The sequence below is a fragment of the Semicossyphus pulcher genome, unplaced genomic scaffold, assembly GCF_022749685.1.
Source record: "Semicossyphus pulcher isolate SPU_LCO1_2020_fin unplaced genomic scaffold, fSemPul1.0.p SCAF_6, whole genome shotgun sequence".
Classification (NCBI taxonomy): Eukaryota; Metazoa; Chordata; class Actinopteri; order Labriformes; family Labridae; genus Semicossyphus; species Semicossyphus pulcher.
In genome coordinates, this window is record NW_027211737.1 from 3,260,145 (window position 1) to 3,276,710 (window position 16,566).

General features: G+C 41.0%; 1 protein-coding gene across 1 annotated transcript in view; it reads right to left on the reverse strand.

The window, feature by feature from the left end:
- LOC138610992 (multiple epidermal growth factor-like domains protein 9) overlaps positions 1 to 16,566 on the reverse strand; it is a 39,157-nt gene that overhangs the window by 6,391 nt on the left and 16,200 nt on the right. The window contains exons 3-4 of the mRNA XM_069683891.1: positions 9,853 to 9,992; positions 5,008 to 5,157 (exon numbers count right to left, since the gene is read on the reverse strand). Of these exons, the coding sequence (XP_069539992.1) occupies positions 5,008 to 5,157; positions 9,853 to 9,992 (290 nt within the window). The remainder of the gene's footprint in view (positions 1 to 5,007; positions 5,158 to 9,852; positions 9,993 to 16,566) is intronic.

A 16,566-nucleotide genomic window follows, 5' to 3' on the forward strand; every position in this document is an offset into this window, starting at 1 on the left:
CAGGGATGTTGCCTTTGGGGGACATGTTAATACTCTGAAAAGATTTCCTCTTCCATGTGCTCTTCCTTGTTTACAGTTTTAGTAGCAAGTAGAGAAAGAAAATTAACTTGGAGTTAGGAGACGACTTCTATGTATTGTCTGCATCCATACGCAGTTACCTGTTTATAGAGATAAATATAAAGCTTAATCCATGTCATACTCTAGTGGGTGAACTGCAGGATTGCATTTCAACCAAAATGTTCTGCCAATACTCCTCATGTACACATACACTACTTGGCCAATAAGTCAGTTTTGATTCTGAAATGAATTCCTGTACACGATCCTCCTCTGTGCAGGCGGCTCTGTGCACCAACTGCTGCTCTGTGTGTAGACTTCTGTCCTCACCACAGCAGAGTCCTTGGTGCTGAATGATTTAGACACAGATAACTGCCTTCCATTGGCCTAGATGTTGGTCTCCATCTAGTGAGATCACGTGACTGTGTTGTATTCCAGCACTGAGCAGGCTGCTCCTGATAAGCTTGATTTAACCTCTGCTGGAGGTTCAAAGACAGCCGGCCTGCTGGGTTATATAACCAGGAGGAAAGATGAGCTGCTCTGCACAAGGCCAGAGGACATGACCTGCTTGTTTCCCATCGTCATCCACTTTGCTATGACACACATCACAGCCCTCATAACTCCTGATCAGGTAGGCACTTACTGACACACACACTCAAAAGGAGACAAAAACAGTGTGAAACAGAAACCAGAAAATGATTAAAATGATCTGATGCACTTCAGGATAAACGGAATGAGCCCAGCCGTCGTACAGCGATGAGTACAGATACAATCATACAAGCATGATTTAACATGTGTGACCCACATTCTGCACTGGTGCAATGCTCCGTTTCACCTCTCTGTGTGTCAGTATGGAGGGTATTCATTTACTGCAACAGGCCTCATCAGCACATTTAGAAAGCATCTATCCTCCAGTGGAGAGCCCTCATACTGCATTGTGGCATCTTCTCATTTGTCACTGTTGCCAGGGCAACCTCTACTTAAGCGCTGCTACTTTTTCCACTTCCAGGGTCTTAAAACCTCCTCCACGGCCACACACACTATCAACATTAGAGCGTCTTTCTGTGGACGCGATCCTGGGCATATTTATGATCATGTCCTTGCTAGAGCAGCTCTTCCTACGGTGTCTCAGTCTAAACAGGGGATGTGATGCTGCCCATCCCCCCAGTCTGTTGCTGCCTGACTGGCGCTGAACTGGCCCAGCTGTGCTCATGCTGTCCCAGCTCAGCTCAGCCTGGTTTGTGTCCCTTCCCCTCCCCTCCCACGTTGTGAAACCTCCACAGCGGCCCCTGGTACAAGCAAATATATCCTGACAGCCTAAGTGCATCTATACGTGGCTGTTGCCATGCAGGCCGCCATGCATGGGGGCGTCAGGACATGGCAACGCTGTCAATGATTGGACCAGACAGGGGAAGAGCGAGGTGAGAACGTGATGAGGAATATCTATGCAAAGTGAACACAGTGATGCAGTGCTGATTTGAAAGCTCAACAGGCAGTAGCAGAAAGGGTTCAAGAGCAGTTTGACGTGGATAAGCTGTGATCTAAGCCACTGTGTCATGGTGTGATGTGTGAGCCAGGTGAACTGAAACCATTAGAAGCTGAGGACACGCACAAAATGGCGTTACATGGCTCCGAGCCACACTGTAATTAAGGTCTTGGAATTGGAGTTCAGCCTGTTACACAAATACAGCAGGTAACACAAAATTCCTTTCCACCTCAGGTCAGACTCAGACTGCATGTGTTTTAAAATCCAGACAGGTATTCTCTCTCTGATCTCTAACACGCACAAAGTACAGGATATGAAAATAACGGTGTATCACACACTTCGAAATATCGTTGTAAGGGTGATGTGTGAGATCTTGTTTGATCTCGCATGATTTCCTGGGGCAGCAGATGTAAACAAAAGCATACTGTAGTAACAATTTGTAGTGAGAAAAAAAAGCAGAGTGCTTAATCAGATGAGAATATGATCGGGGAGACTTTTAACACGGTCAACTTCATTCTTCAGCGAGAATTGGAGGTAAGATTCCAGATGTCCGTCTTCTCATCAACAACATTATGCCAGCTTGAGTTAGCCTCAAAGGCTAAAATGTTCACCGCTACTTGGCAGTCTTGTCACATATTCAGGTTCCTTGTTCTTATTGGCTATTGTCCCACTGAGAAAGCACCGACTTAATGATGCAGATTTTAAATTCTCAATATCAAACAAGTTTGAACCTACTGGGGCAGTCACGATGAGTCAGCGGGCCATTTGAAAGGTTTAAGACTGGATCTGTAAATCCCTCACATTACCATATAATCTGGGAATAACATTAATTCAGACCAACGTCTCAGACCAGGTTTCCCTTTCTGTTGTAGGGAGGAGTGACTCTGGAAAAAAATCTGCCCATAATGGGCTGTCTGAGCCCGGCCTTTGGTGTCCTGTCAACTATGAATAGGTTAAAGTGATAATCTCGAAGATCTGTTTCATTCTCTTATGACGATAAACGGTAATTGCAGGAGCACACTTCCCAGATATCCAGACAGTGCTGCATGTGTGACGTCCACGGTTGGCTCCGGTTGTAACTCTTGATTTTCCTGGCTGACGGTCGCTTTCCTTTTCAGACTGTTTGCCTTCATCTGAGCGTCGAGTTTGTTTCTTTTTCTTTAGATTTTCACTTCTTGTTGAAGTTGTATCTGTAGTCATCCATCTTTTCTTTGTTTGTTCAGCCATAGTGGATTACTGTTTACTCGCAACACTTGCAGAGAGCGGAAAAGCAGCCGCTTAGCTCCACCTACCCTCTCTGGCAGACCAACCACTGCTGGCTGATGGAAAACGCGTCACTAACTGGGCAAAACAGGGGTATAGTTTGGTATAGAAATGTAATGACTGAATTTAGCTGTCAGTAAAGACCAGTCCAGTAAATCTCAACAAGACTGGGAGGTTAGACCAGAAACACACTGCCTGCTCTCACAAATTCTAGTGTGCTGTGACATGCCAGGAGCAGGCAGTAACATGAAAACGAGAATCTTCATGTTTCTCAGCATGTTGTTTGAGGATTTGAGAAACATTGTCCTGTCTCACTTCAAGCTCTTTTTGTACCTTAAAGCTTTTACCTTTCACCAGGTGTACCCCTCCATAGACAGTTAGACAGTTTTAAAATGAAATTTCAGGCAAAACCGAGATGGCTTAGAAACACGATGGTGACTGTAGTTCAACCCAGATCTCAACCCAATAGAGACCCCTGGGTGTGTCGTGTAAGTAGGGCAGCAGCAGCCTGGAGGTGAGAAGGTGGGGTCATACAGGGAGGTCACTGTTATTTCCAGACTGTCGTGAAATAGAGATCGAAAGCACCTCAGTTTAGTATCTGTACAACCACAATTCTGGAACACCAGGAACATTATTTTTTCCAAATTATTATTTAAACATTTCATGAAATTATTATTATTGTGTACAGTAGGGGGAGCTGTATGCAACCTGAGAGACAAAACCCTGTACTCAGAGAGCATGTTGTTCCTCATAAAATGTGCTTTAAGTGCACACAGTGGTAGACAGCCTAGATGCACAAATGTGCCCTGTTGGAAACATGTGCATCAGACTGTCAAAGTCACAGTCAGTTTGGTCACATTAGGGAGCGTTGTGCAGAAGAAAGCCGTTAAGTTCACTAGCATCTGATTTCAATTTTCAGTTTCGCTCCCTGTGCGTGTTGGGACACTGTAATGCCCTGTATGCTGACAAGTGGGTTTAACTAGAGCTGCAACGGTAAGTTGATTAACCAATTACTTGCTTGAGGGAAATTAATTGTATTAAATTGTAATTCTGATAAAGTGTTTGTCAAGCAAAGATGTCAAATGTTTCCTGCTTCCAGCTGATCAAATGTGAGAATTAGCTGCTTTTATTTGTCATTTATGTAAGTAAATGAAGAGTGCTCGGGTTTTAGACTGTTGGTTGGACAAAAGAAGAATTTAAAAAAGACGTCACTACGAGGTTCTGACATTTCATAGACTGAACAATTAAGCTTTCTAGCAGGGAGTTATATGAGAAGATTGACACCACACTGAATTTGAATTAAACACAAGATACTTGTGCCCTGATGATAAGGATAAGCGCTCAGTAAAGAAACCCCTCCTCTTGTGCCCTCATCCCAATACTTATAATTAACCTACCACATGACCCTTATATTAGTGGTTAGCGCAACCCAAGCAGCAATGCCATCTTCAACAGACCCAGGCTCCGCCATGTGAGCTCCAGGTATTGACAATGCCGATACTACAGTAATGTTTTTGAATTAAACACAAAAGAGAAAAAAAGAGAGAGAGAAGGATAGAGAGAAAAGTTTGTAGAGAGAGGTGTGTTAGAAAGAAGGCAGGGAAGGAGCCAGGGTGAGGTGCTCGGTCTGGCAGGGTATGAGGGAAGAGAGGAGAGAAGGGAGAACAAGTAAGACGGGGGATTAAGGCTAGGGTTGGGGGTAACATGGGAGCATGACTTATTGATTTTACATTTAGTTTTGTAATGCTTACCCTCAAAACCCTGCCCTTGCACTAAAATAGTCATGCTTGCACTTAGATTTGAGCTGCACAACATATCAGGCTTCAAGTGTTGCACATTATGTTAACACTACTATCTGGAAACTAAGAAGAAAATGATATCTTTCTTCATTCTAGTGTTTAGGTTATGTTTAGTTATAGTACCAACAGCATATGAAACAAGCCTATATATATGTTTCTTGCTTGCCACATGCATCCCTCACCTTGTTCCTGCCTTATTGTTGCTATTTGTGTTGTCACATAAGCAGCATTTAATGTGACACGTTAGCTTCTCTCCTATTTTGTCTGGTCTCCCTTTGACTGACTTCTCATATGGTCAATATAAGACAAAATTCAATGGTGTGCATCAGCCAATCAGGACACACCTGCTTGATTCTAAAGTGGAAAAGAATGTGTGATGTGTGTTTGTGAGCAGCAGGGACTGACCGGTGTGACAGGTGCCGGTGGAGGTGGAGTTGGAGCAGGGACATGGTGCACAGGCTTCGGTCAGGGCGGTTGCAGGGCTGCGGTAGAAACCAGGCTTACACTCCTCGCAGTTGGATCCCTGTGTGTTGCCTTCACAGTTCAGACACACTCCTGAAGGACAGAACAAAGGTCACAAGATCAGAGGGGGGTTTGAACTGCTCAGAAAATTTGGTTATTTAACTTGTTTTTACTTAGAGAAGGGTAGTCGCTGCAAAATCATTCCAGTACAGTAAAGGTTTTTGGTTTGGGCTTATATTAAATTTCTATTTCTTGTATATCCGTAGGCCTTGATGAGCTTTATCGACTCTATTTGACAGGTAAATTGTCTAAAGATGGCTTTCTAAAAAAGCATTTATATGGTCACATCAACTTCAGAACCCAATACTTTAAAAAGTTTAATCTGGATCAGGATGATCTGGATTTGGAAATCCCTTTTTTGCTTTCCCAAACCAGCTAATCTATTTTACTTTTACGCAAGTTTTTCAACGCAACATTGACTACCTTAAACGAAACCCACACTGCCAGCGCTCTAAATGGGACTACATATAAACTGAAAGGTACTTTCTTTGTAAAGAAGAGGTAAAACAGCCAGCACGGGGTCACTTTAAGTATTTTTATTAACAGAAAAGAGCACAATAAAAAATGCCATATTCCAAATACAATTTTCAATCTCTTTTAAACAGTCAGACCCAAAATCTGAACCCACTAAGAAGACCAGGAGCTGCAGTAGCAGAATGGGGTCGACCTGGATCAAGCTTCCTTAGGTCCTGTTGTCCAGGTAGACCAATAATAACTTTGAAACAGATTAAGTGGAACATATATATAAAAGAGAAAGAATGAATTTCCTTTCAGTTAGCATACAGGTCCTTCAACAACATAGGTCAGCTTGTGTGTTTCCTGAGAGGTTAAAGACAGGGCAAAAAAGACCCAGCAAGACTTTCACTACAATCTCTGGTGCTGAAGCTTACTGTTGGTGTGTTCAAGGACATGCGAGACGTGAGGGTTAGAGTCAGTTCTGGATTCATTTAGTCATAAGTCATATTTTTAAATTCCCTTGCTTGACTAACTTGCTTATTTCATCACTTAAATGAATGAGTCATTGGTTGTTATAATTGTAAATATTTGTGGCAGTATCACCACTATTGTGGTTGAGTTGTTGTGCCTTCATGATCGGAGATAGAGCTCATGAAGACGTGGCTAAACCTGTCCACAGGCAGCCGAGCATGCTATATCTTTGCGTAACAGCGGGTTCAAACCATGCATCAACCAAGTGTCAACAGAGGAGCTGCTAATAAGAGTCTGAAAACAGACAGATTACAGGTTCAATGACAGGTGAAAGAGGGGTTTCACCTGGAGGAAAGAGTCTGGACCCTTCATTATGGACCAGAGATGAGAAAGAACAGCTTTCACACAGCTTCTGATGATACCTATGTTTGTTTGAGTGAAATGAAACTAAATTTAAGTTCATATTTATTATGCTTGATTAAAACAACATGTATCTAAAGTTGGGCAGACTGGTAAAGCAAATCAGGAAATTTTTTTCTACAATGATGCATATTGATATTAGTCAAAATATATATTTAGATAATGTTAGCAGTGTGAAAAGAATCTGGATAATGACTGGACCTCAAGAAAGGATCTTTAAGGATCGCATCTTTAAGGATGTATTCTTTTTTTAAAGAAAAAAGTTAATTAAACACTGAATAAATGAGTTTCATTTTAAAAACCAGTTTTTCTCTGACAATCTTCTTCTGCAGAAACAGGGCATCCGGAGGATTAGAATTCTTTCTCTGTTCATCGTTCACATTGTTTGTCAATAAATTTAGCTTAAGGTACAAAGGTCTCCTCCTGTCTAAAACAAAGTGACCCTGTGATCAGACACTGAATAAAGCGGTTTCATGTTAAAATACGTTTTTTTCCTACCCTCTTTGACTGGGCTGCCCCCAAACTCAGCTCGATTCTCTGATGACCTCCAGACATCTGTTTACTCAAATATTTCATCTGGTTAAATTATATAATTTAAAATAGCTGTTCCTATACAGTGAATGTAACAATACTTGCAGAGGAGGAAGGTAGTGGGTTGCTGTGCAAAAAATCTCCAGAATGTCTGTCGTCCCATTTATTTTCACTGTGTCATAGGTTGTTCTGATGTATCCAGATTTAGTGAAAAATGTCAACTAAACAATTCTATACAGCAGGTTTTACAGATGTGCACTCAAGGTTCAGAATGTTGTGGAGGAAAATCTATTTTCTCTGCATTCTTTTATTCAGTCTTTAAAGTTATTTCAGTTGAGTTGGGACAATCTGTCTCTGCCCCTGTCATGTTTATTTGAGGTCCACAGTGTTTGGTATACTGTATAATTTGCATTTGCACAATGTGTTCCAGTGCAAGCGGCTCTGGGGAGAGGCCAGGGTCAGACTTTAAAAGGAGCTGTCAAACCTGAGCTATGTTAATCCACAGCAGTGTGAACACTGAGCCCAGGCAAGGCTTCAGCACTCCATCTGCCCCTGCATTATCATGGAAAGACATATGGCTTCTGAAACTACCCCCCACCACCAAAACCCTGTCCCCATCCACCTTTCCTCCTCCCTGTCACTAGCTGGAGGTTTAAAGCCTGACTGCTGAGAAGTGAGCAGAAATCCTCCTTCACATGAGATCAAGAACCCAGAGGAGGATGAATCAACCTTAAATCACACAAATCAGACTGGAAACTGGATTTTTTACTTTCTTTAGTTTGCTTCTGACTCAGCACCTTTCCTTTCTCACGACTGAATATTGCACTTCAGTTGAGCTTCCACAGTAAATATTTACTTTAGAGGGACTGGAACTTTATGTGCTCCCAAAGTCTCTAAACAAACACAGCAGGTTATCGTCAGCGTACAGTACAGAGGTGTGAACCTGCAAAAAAAAGCTAAACTTATTATTAGGACTGCCCCCTAAAGTGGATGATTCTCATCTTTAGTGTAGAAGAACCCTGGTGGACTCTAGACTTTACAAACTTCTCTGTGAGATAAATCATCCACAGAGGGCTCCACCTCTTTAAGACAAACAGACTTGGTGACTTAAAACACTAAAATCACCGAATCAGGCAGTTTCTGATACAAATCAGTGTTTATCCAATGCTCCTCTTCTGCAGCCACATGAACTGCTAGAATGCTGCAAACATTTTGTTGTTTTTAGGTTACTAATCTCTACAAACCGACATTTGCATATTGTCTTCTTCCTCTACAACAGCAATGCTTTCAAAACTGCTGTGTTACAGACCAACTAGCAAGCAAAGGTTTCTAAGTTAATTTAGCTTGTGATAGCTGGATGTGTCAGGCTATATATAATCTATGTGTTCAACATCTAAGAAATGGATGTATTTGTATATTTCAAATAAGAGAATGTACAAAGTGCAAATGACTTTAGGAGTATAAAGAAATACTTGAAATGTTCCTACAGTCAGATTTTATTTTTATAAATGTAACTTTTGAGTTGATTTACCAAAATCTAATTTAAAAAAAATCTGCCTGATTTCTCTATTATTTCTATTTATGAAATGATTTCAATACTTCAATCAAGACAGAAAACCTCAATCCGGTGCTGCCACTGACTGTATATAAAGATGGACGACACGTCTCCATCTGCTCTAATCGTATGAAATAGATAGCAAAACAGCCCCTGTGATAGGCGCTGCCATCTTGCAATTGTGATGTCATTTGGAGCCAAAGTTGTGCAGTAGAGATCGGCAGGTGGAGCTGCCACAGTCACTTCCGCTAACCAAAACAAACACTTAGATTATTGAAAAAACAGCAAGGACCCGCACGTTGGTGTATTTAAAAGAAGAACAGCTTCTCTGTGTTGGTGTGAGGTTAACGTTCACAGATATTGAAACTTCAATGACTGTAGTGATTGTTTTAGTTACGTTTCCTCTCGTTGATCCTCCTGTACTCTGCTAATGCGGAACAGATTTGTCAACAGAGCTGTCAATCATTCTTTTTACAGCCTCAAATAACTAATTAAAAGTAAACTTGTCAGAAAAATGAACACTTGGACATAAATCAGCATGATAAGAACTAACTATAATGACAGAAACCGTGTTTGAGAAAAATGTATTTGGTGTGTGTTTTGATTTTATAGTTTGACTCATGTCCCATCTGTTAACATGGAGGAGGCGGGCTTTATGACCTATACTGCAGCCAGTCAGCAGGGGGCGCCCGAAATGTTTTGGTTTCACTTTTGGGGAGCTGTCATGTCATCCATCTTTTTATACAGTCTATGGGTGCTGCTCAGATTCCTGCAGCCCCGTTCACCGTGTCTTACTTCACCATCAGAGGAAATGTTTCCATTTAATGTGAGTGATAACAGCGGTGTTAGCTCATTATAGGAAGGCTAGAGTTAACTGCTGCTATGGATGTAGCTCTCACCGTGAGTGAAACAGACTTTTTTAAATGAAAAATGGAAATATAATAATTTTTAAATTAATAAAGTCATTTCCAAATCAATATTTTGTGTCAAATAATTGATTCCGTAAGTGAAAAGCCCTGTAATAAGAGGCTAACTTCAGGGTGAGACAAGACGTCTCTGCGTCCTGATCACCCTGTAAAGGTTCCATTCCATGATAACAACCTGCTCATTATACATTTTCCCTTACTTACTGACTTTGATAACTGTCTATCTAGGCTGTACATATTCTAGGGATATGAGACATGGAAAACTCAGCAAAATGACATCACAGTGAGCCAAAATACCAATGTAGACACCCGCAGTCCAGTTTTGAGTGATCAGCAAAGTGAACATTTTTGTGTCCTCAGTGGACTCACCGGACTGTGGATGGCAGTAGTTGGTGTGGTTGTGACACTGGCAGGGCCGGCAGCCAGTGCTGCTGAAGTGGAAGAATCCTGGGTGGCACTCATCACACTTGGGTCCGTACACTCCCGTCTTGCACACACATATCCCTGAGCTGAAAGGGGCAGAACAGAAGACAAAATCAGTAGAGTCCACATTACAGTCCAACACAGAAGCATTCCCATTAATGCAACACATCGGCAAGCCAGAGATGTGAATGGAGCTGCGTGTGCTCGCTTTTTTGGATTGCAGTCATGACAGCTGACGTCCAGACTGTTGTGACATTTCCACACTTGACTTCCTGCAGGTTCTCCCATTCATCCATCTGTTCTGTATAACTCTGCTCCGGGTTTAAAGTGTGAGGGATGCCGGACTTACAGTTCAGAAACATCTAGACTGTCACTCCACTAAATTGGAGTGACAAATGTTGTGTTTCCCCACCTTGTGTGTTTCTTTAATGTGTAAATATGTATGCACCTAAAGGATCCCAATACCACAATTATGTTGACTGTAAATGGACTGCACTTATAATATATATACTGCTGTATATTATGTATATAGCACCTTTCAACTCTTCTGACCACTCAAAGTGCTTTTAAAGTACCACACACTGAAGGCGCAGGCTTTGGAGAAAAATTTGGTGTTCAGTTTACTGCCCAGGGACCCCTCATCATACAGACTGGAGACAAAGATTGAACCGCTGATCTTCCGATACGTGGATGACCCACTCAAGCTCAGGAGGTTGTCAAAGCATGGAACGGATACATCTTTAGGAACAGTTTATATGTAGGTATCTGAACTGTAATTTGCTACGATTTCAAAACAGAAGCTTTCCTTAAAGTAACTCACTGCAGGCTCCAAGTAATGTCCCAGGGACATAATTCAGTCCTCTAGTCCCTGCTTGTGGGGTAGTACTTTAAAAAAGGATTGGAACTTTGTGCATGGGGTTTGCAGTAGGGGTGCAACAATTAGTCGATATTGTCAACGAAAATCGTTGAATAGTTGAAAACAAATTTAATTGTCGATAAATCGTCGGTTATTTCATTGCATGTGTTTTTTAATAATGTGCGTGGACAGAACATAATTTTCGGGAGCAGAGTTGCTGAGGGGTGAGCCATCTCGCATCTCTGCTGACAGTTGTGCATTGCAAAAAAGCGACCAGGAAGTGACAGGTAAACTAAAGTCTGAGAGCATTTCACCCTCAACGCTGCAAAGAAAAAGATCGCCTGCAAGTTTTGTAAAGTGGACCTTGATAAATACAGGAGCACGTTGGCAATGCACGAGCATGTTGGATTGATTTGATTACATTTTTCTATCAGCACTTTGATTGTTGTTGGTTTTAAATAGACAAAAAAAAAATTGTTTCAATAGGAGCCAAATCAGCAGCAAAGGCTATTTAATCTTTGAATGAAGAACTCATATTTACTGTCTTTATTGTTAGTTAGCACATGCTTAAAAGAACCTCCAACTACATTTAAATTCTGATATAAAGCTAAACAAGAGCTATGAAGTCATTGTGCAATTAATTGTGCACTAAAACTATGAATCGTTTAATCATTTTAATAATTCATAATAATTCATAATTGATGACTAGTCAAAATAATCATTAGTTGCAGCCCTAGTTTGCAGAGAGAGTCATTTCAAAATGGTGAAGTGCTCACATCATTTTATTTTAGCCAACAATTACCCATCATGGTGACGGCCATTATGTCGAACATAGGGCTTCAAAACTGCGAGCAACAAACCAATGGTGACATCACGATGACATCATCCACTTCTTATATACAATCCATAAACTGGATCAATAAATTAGGCAGACGATTTAAGGTGTCACCTACACATGGTTATTCATCAGAGAGCAATAACAAGCTGCAAACGCCCTGCTTAGAAACGTGTATTGAGGTAACGATACTAAAAACGCACGTCTGAGGGCTCCCATTAACAAGTTTGAATATAATGACCACACACTGATGGCACTGTCAGCCACAGTAAAATCAACTGCTGGTTGGGCGTAAAACAGAGCTTCAAGAAATCAGAGTACTGAGCAGAAAAGCCGTTTATTGGCCTCATGTGTTTTATATAACGGATTATGATTGTTCTGCGTGGATAATGCTTCCAAGAATGCTCCAGAAAAGTGAAATCCACTCACATTTCAGTTCTTTGGCAATAACAAACACATGACTTACTCTTATTTGTTAATGTGTCTTTATCAGGTTGGATCTGCACTCCCACCATCCTGTGCAGCTAGCTGTTAAAAATAGGAGGTTCGTGCTCATGTATGCACAAGAAAAGAATGAGTGGCAGTGAGAGATTGTATCTGTTCTCATCTTTGGCTCTCTGATCCCACCAACACTCAAGGTAATTTTCTCAGCTAAGTGCAACGCTAAGTGAAGCCTGATCAGCCCTTAAACTCAGACAATGGACTCTGAAACATAATCTGGGGACAATAACTTCAAAACAATTGAAGTAAATCAAGAGTGACTGGGAGCACTCTCCTTTGAGTGTGTGCGTGGGTCCTCATACAAGCAGGGCTTTGTTAAAACAACTGCACTTAATGCAAATGAAGAGGCCCACGGCGATGCTTAGCGGGGCGTGGGCACTGCAGAGGACAAGGCTGGGAGATCAACAGTCCTTATTCTTCCGGCTAAACACACACACACAGACACACAACACACACACACACACACACACACACACACACACACACACACACACACACACACACACACACACACACACACACACACACACACACACACACACACACACACACACACACACACACACACGTATATCAAACAATAACTAAAGCTATTCACTGCAGCATCATGACCCTAATGCAGTGAAGTCAGAGATGATGTCCAACTGTCACAGAGAGAGTGAGCTAAAACACCACTCAGTGAAAAGTGCTCGATTATTATACAAACCAGTTACATGCAACTATGTGTGAAAGGTGCCGACAACTTCATTAACAGTTTCATGTTGTCTTTTGCTTTTTTTCTCTTCACTAAATAATGAAAATTTTAAGAACAAATAGGGATACAACTACGAAGAAAAGGAATAGAAAAAGAATAGAAGATTACAAACAGGAACAAAAAGAAAACAAAGAATACTTATATAACACAAATAAGAAGAATACAAAAACACTTATTACTATGAAGACAAAAAAATAGAAACATGAAGAACCAGACAGAGAAAAAATATACAAAGAGGAAAGATAAGAATATTTTAAGATAAGATAATCCTTTATTGATTCCCAGGGGGGAAATTCAGGGAGTTTAAAATTTTAATAACAAGAATAAGAACATGAGTGCAAAGGATACAAATGCCAAGAATATGAAGAAAACAATTACAAAGGGCCGAATATGAAGACAAAGAAGAAAGATTGGTAGAATTATATTATTATATTATATTAAAAAAAAGAAATAACGAAAACAAACATCCCAGAGAGTTATGTGAAGGCTCGTCTATACAAGTGAGCTTTTAGCTGCTTCTTGAAACTGCCCAAAGATTCATCAGATCTGATAGACTGGGAGATGCTTCCAGAGTGTGGGGGCTAAAACAGCAAAGGTGCCATCACCTTTTGTTTTGGTAGAACGTGGGATTGATAGAAGGCAGAGATGATCGGAGAGGACAGGAAGTGGAATATGGTAAGAGAAGTTTCAAAACATAAGCGGGGCGAGGTCATGCAGTGCTTTATATGAAACAGGATTTACAGTTTATTCAGAATTTTACAGGAAGCCAATGGAGGGATGCAAGAACAGGGGAGAGATGGGACCGACGGCTGGTTCTTGTTAATAATCAGGCAGCTGCATTTTGAACAAACTGTAAAGGCTTGAGAGATGATTGGCTGAGGCATGTGTAGAGGGAATTACAATAATCTAGGCAATAGAAAATAAACGTGAATTATTAGCTCGAGATCTGAAGAGCAGAGCATTGATCTGATCTTTGCAAGATTTCTTAGCTGCAGGAAACAGGACTGGACAAGGTTAGTGATGTGATGGTCAAAAGTCAAACATTGGTCAAAGATGCTTCCCAGATTCTTGGCCTGTTTCAATCAAATATCAAACCTACAGCTAACAAACCGTTCATCTGCAGTGGTGTTATCAGGTCCAATCAAAGTCATAATCTTGAAGATTTTCATGTAAATAAATGTCTGTTAAGTCTCTATCGCCAAATGAGGTAACACAATGGTGATTGAGCCTATGGCCCACGGATGAAAGCCTTTGCATTTGCAGTATATAGTATTATTATGGACTGGCCGTCTGTGGCGACAATTGTGGAAAAAATCACAAGCGGCGCCCAGTTAGTGACGCGTTTTCCATCAGCCAGCAGTGGTTGGTCTGCCAGAGAGGGTAGGCGGAGCTAAGCGGCTGCTTTTCCGCTCTCTGCAAGTGTTGCGAGTAAACAGTAATCTACTTTGGCTGAACAAGCAAAGAAAAGATGGATGACTACAGATACAACTTCAACAAGAAGTGAAAATCCAAAGAAAAAGAAACAAACTCGTCGCTCAGATGAAGCAAACAGTCTAAAAAGGAAAGCGACCGTCAGCCAGGAAAATCAAGAGTTACAACCGTGACAAAGGGAGCCAGCCGTAAACGTCACACATGCAACACTGTCTGGATATCTGGGAAGTGTGCTCCTGCAGTTACCATTTATCGCCAAAGGTGCCGCCAAATAGAATGCAACTTCGAGGGCACATCACTTCTATGGTGAAAATCTCATCTTTACATTCATGCTATGTTTAAAAGCGTTTATGTGGTTTTATTGAATTGTTTTTATATTCAAGCAAAAAGCTTTAACAAATCCCTGATGAACAGTTGGAGTAAACAGGGAGACCTGTGATCAATCCTGTACTGGGCAGGAAGGATATTAGACTTTCATTTACATATTCTAAGCCCGGTCTGATTACAGAGGAGCAGTGATGTGTTGAAAAGAGCTACCTCTGGGAGTGGCCCTCGCCCTTTGTGTCCTTGCTGGGTGACTGACATGAATTTGTTAATAAAGTTTGAGGACCTCCAGGCGTATTCTAAACATTAAAATAAATAGCCTACATTTCATGACTTTGACCTTCTTCTGATATTTCCTGTGCACGTATTTATTACCATCATGGATCACAACACAGATGTAATGATATTCATGATGTAAACAATAAGGAAACTTCCTGCACCATCATAATTGTGTTGCAGAACAATATGTGGAAGTATGTTTGTCGCTGCACTCGTCTGCTTCCTCTCGGTGAGCTACAAAGCCAAACAGACACAGTGCTGGTTTATGCCAGATGGGCGGAGTTTCTACTCCATTGATATTCAGCATACAAACAGCACATGCCACTTGTGCTGACCTGCATCGACGGCTTGTGAGACAAGAAAACAAAGTGCCACGTGTGCCAGACAATAGAAGCTGCTAAACACAAGGCCTGAAGCCGGTTATTCTGTCCAGAAACTGGCAAGAATGATGGTTTCATAGAGCATCACTGATAGAGACACTATCATTGTCCTCAATGATGCTTTTTTTAGAACATGCTGGTACAACTTATTCTCAATAAGCAGCATTTTAAAATGTTCAGTCATACTGCCACTATAGTGGGCAATATGAAGAAAGTTCTGTATTACTGCAGGGATAGACCCTAATACTTTTAAGCTGCCACTGAGCCCCTACATTTGGTGGCCAAAGTAGATTTTTGGTGGCAAAAATGTGATAAAGTAAAAACAATACACATTTTTATGTATTCACTTATACATTACATTTCTGTATAACTGAAAACTCACTTCACTTCAACATGAAGAGTGTTTTCCAGTTGTTCAGTTGGGTTTGCAACACCTGCATACAGCTAGCAGCAGTTCAGGTGCCGGAGCATTTTTCTTTTTAAACACTAGTGAAAAGAAATCAGGACGTCTGTGGAACTGAATCATTGCATTGGCGAAGGCTCACAGTATGGAGATAAATCTTGATGGCCACAGGGGGACATTAACAGTAATATCTGGTGCTAACAGAGTGACCTTTTGTGGCCAAGTGCCAAAATACAAGGATTAATGTTTTTAATCTCTCAATAATGTAAATGACCTCGACAATCAATAAAGAAACTGTTCATGGGTAAAATATAACTAGACAGGATGCTAGATTTGACTCCTCACCCTGTAGATCTGTCATGCTTTATCCTATGTAACAGTGAACTCTTTGGGGTTCAGACTCTTGTGTTTTCAGGATGTACAGCTGTGATTCGCCATCAGTTGATGACAATCACTTATGGAGGAAATAATTTGAAAACTAATTGATAATGGAAATAATTTGAAGTTTCAGCCCTTGTCTATATTGTCCTATACCATCACAGCTCACCAACAGCTGATAAAGATTTGGTGCACAGTAGTCTTTATTAACAGATTCTACATAGTTGTATCTGTAGGCAGGGATGTGCATCACGAAAGCCGTTCAGCATTCAGATTTCCCGACTTCCTCGAATGCATCAGATCGATCCGACCTCCGTTCAACAAACTTCTCATTTTAAAGTAGTTTTCATCTCCTCTTGAGGACAGACCTGACAAAGCTTGAATGTTTAATTCTTACAGATCTGCATCATGATGTTGAAATTTGGGCGAAGGTAAGTCCTGTTAATAACAAGTAAATCACAAGAGAACAGTTTCTCCTTCTGTAACAATGCAGCACATGGAAAAGGAAGTCTTGATGGG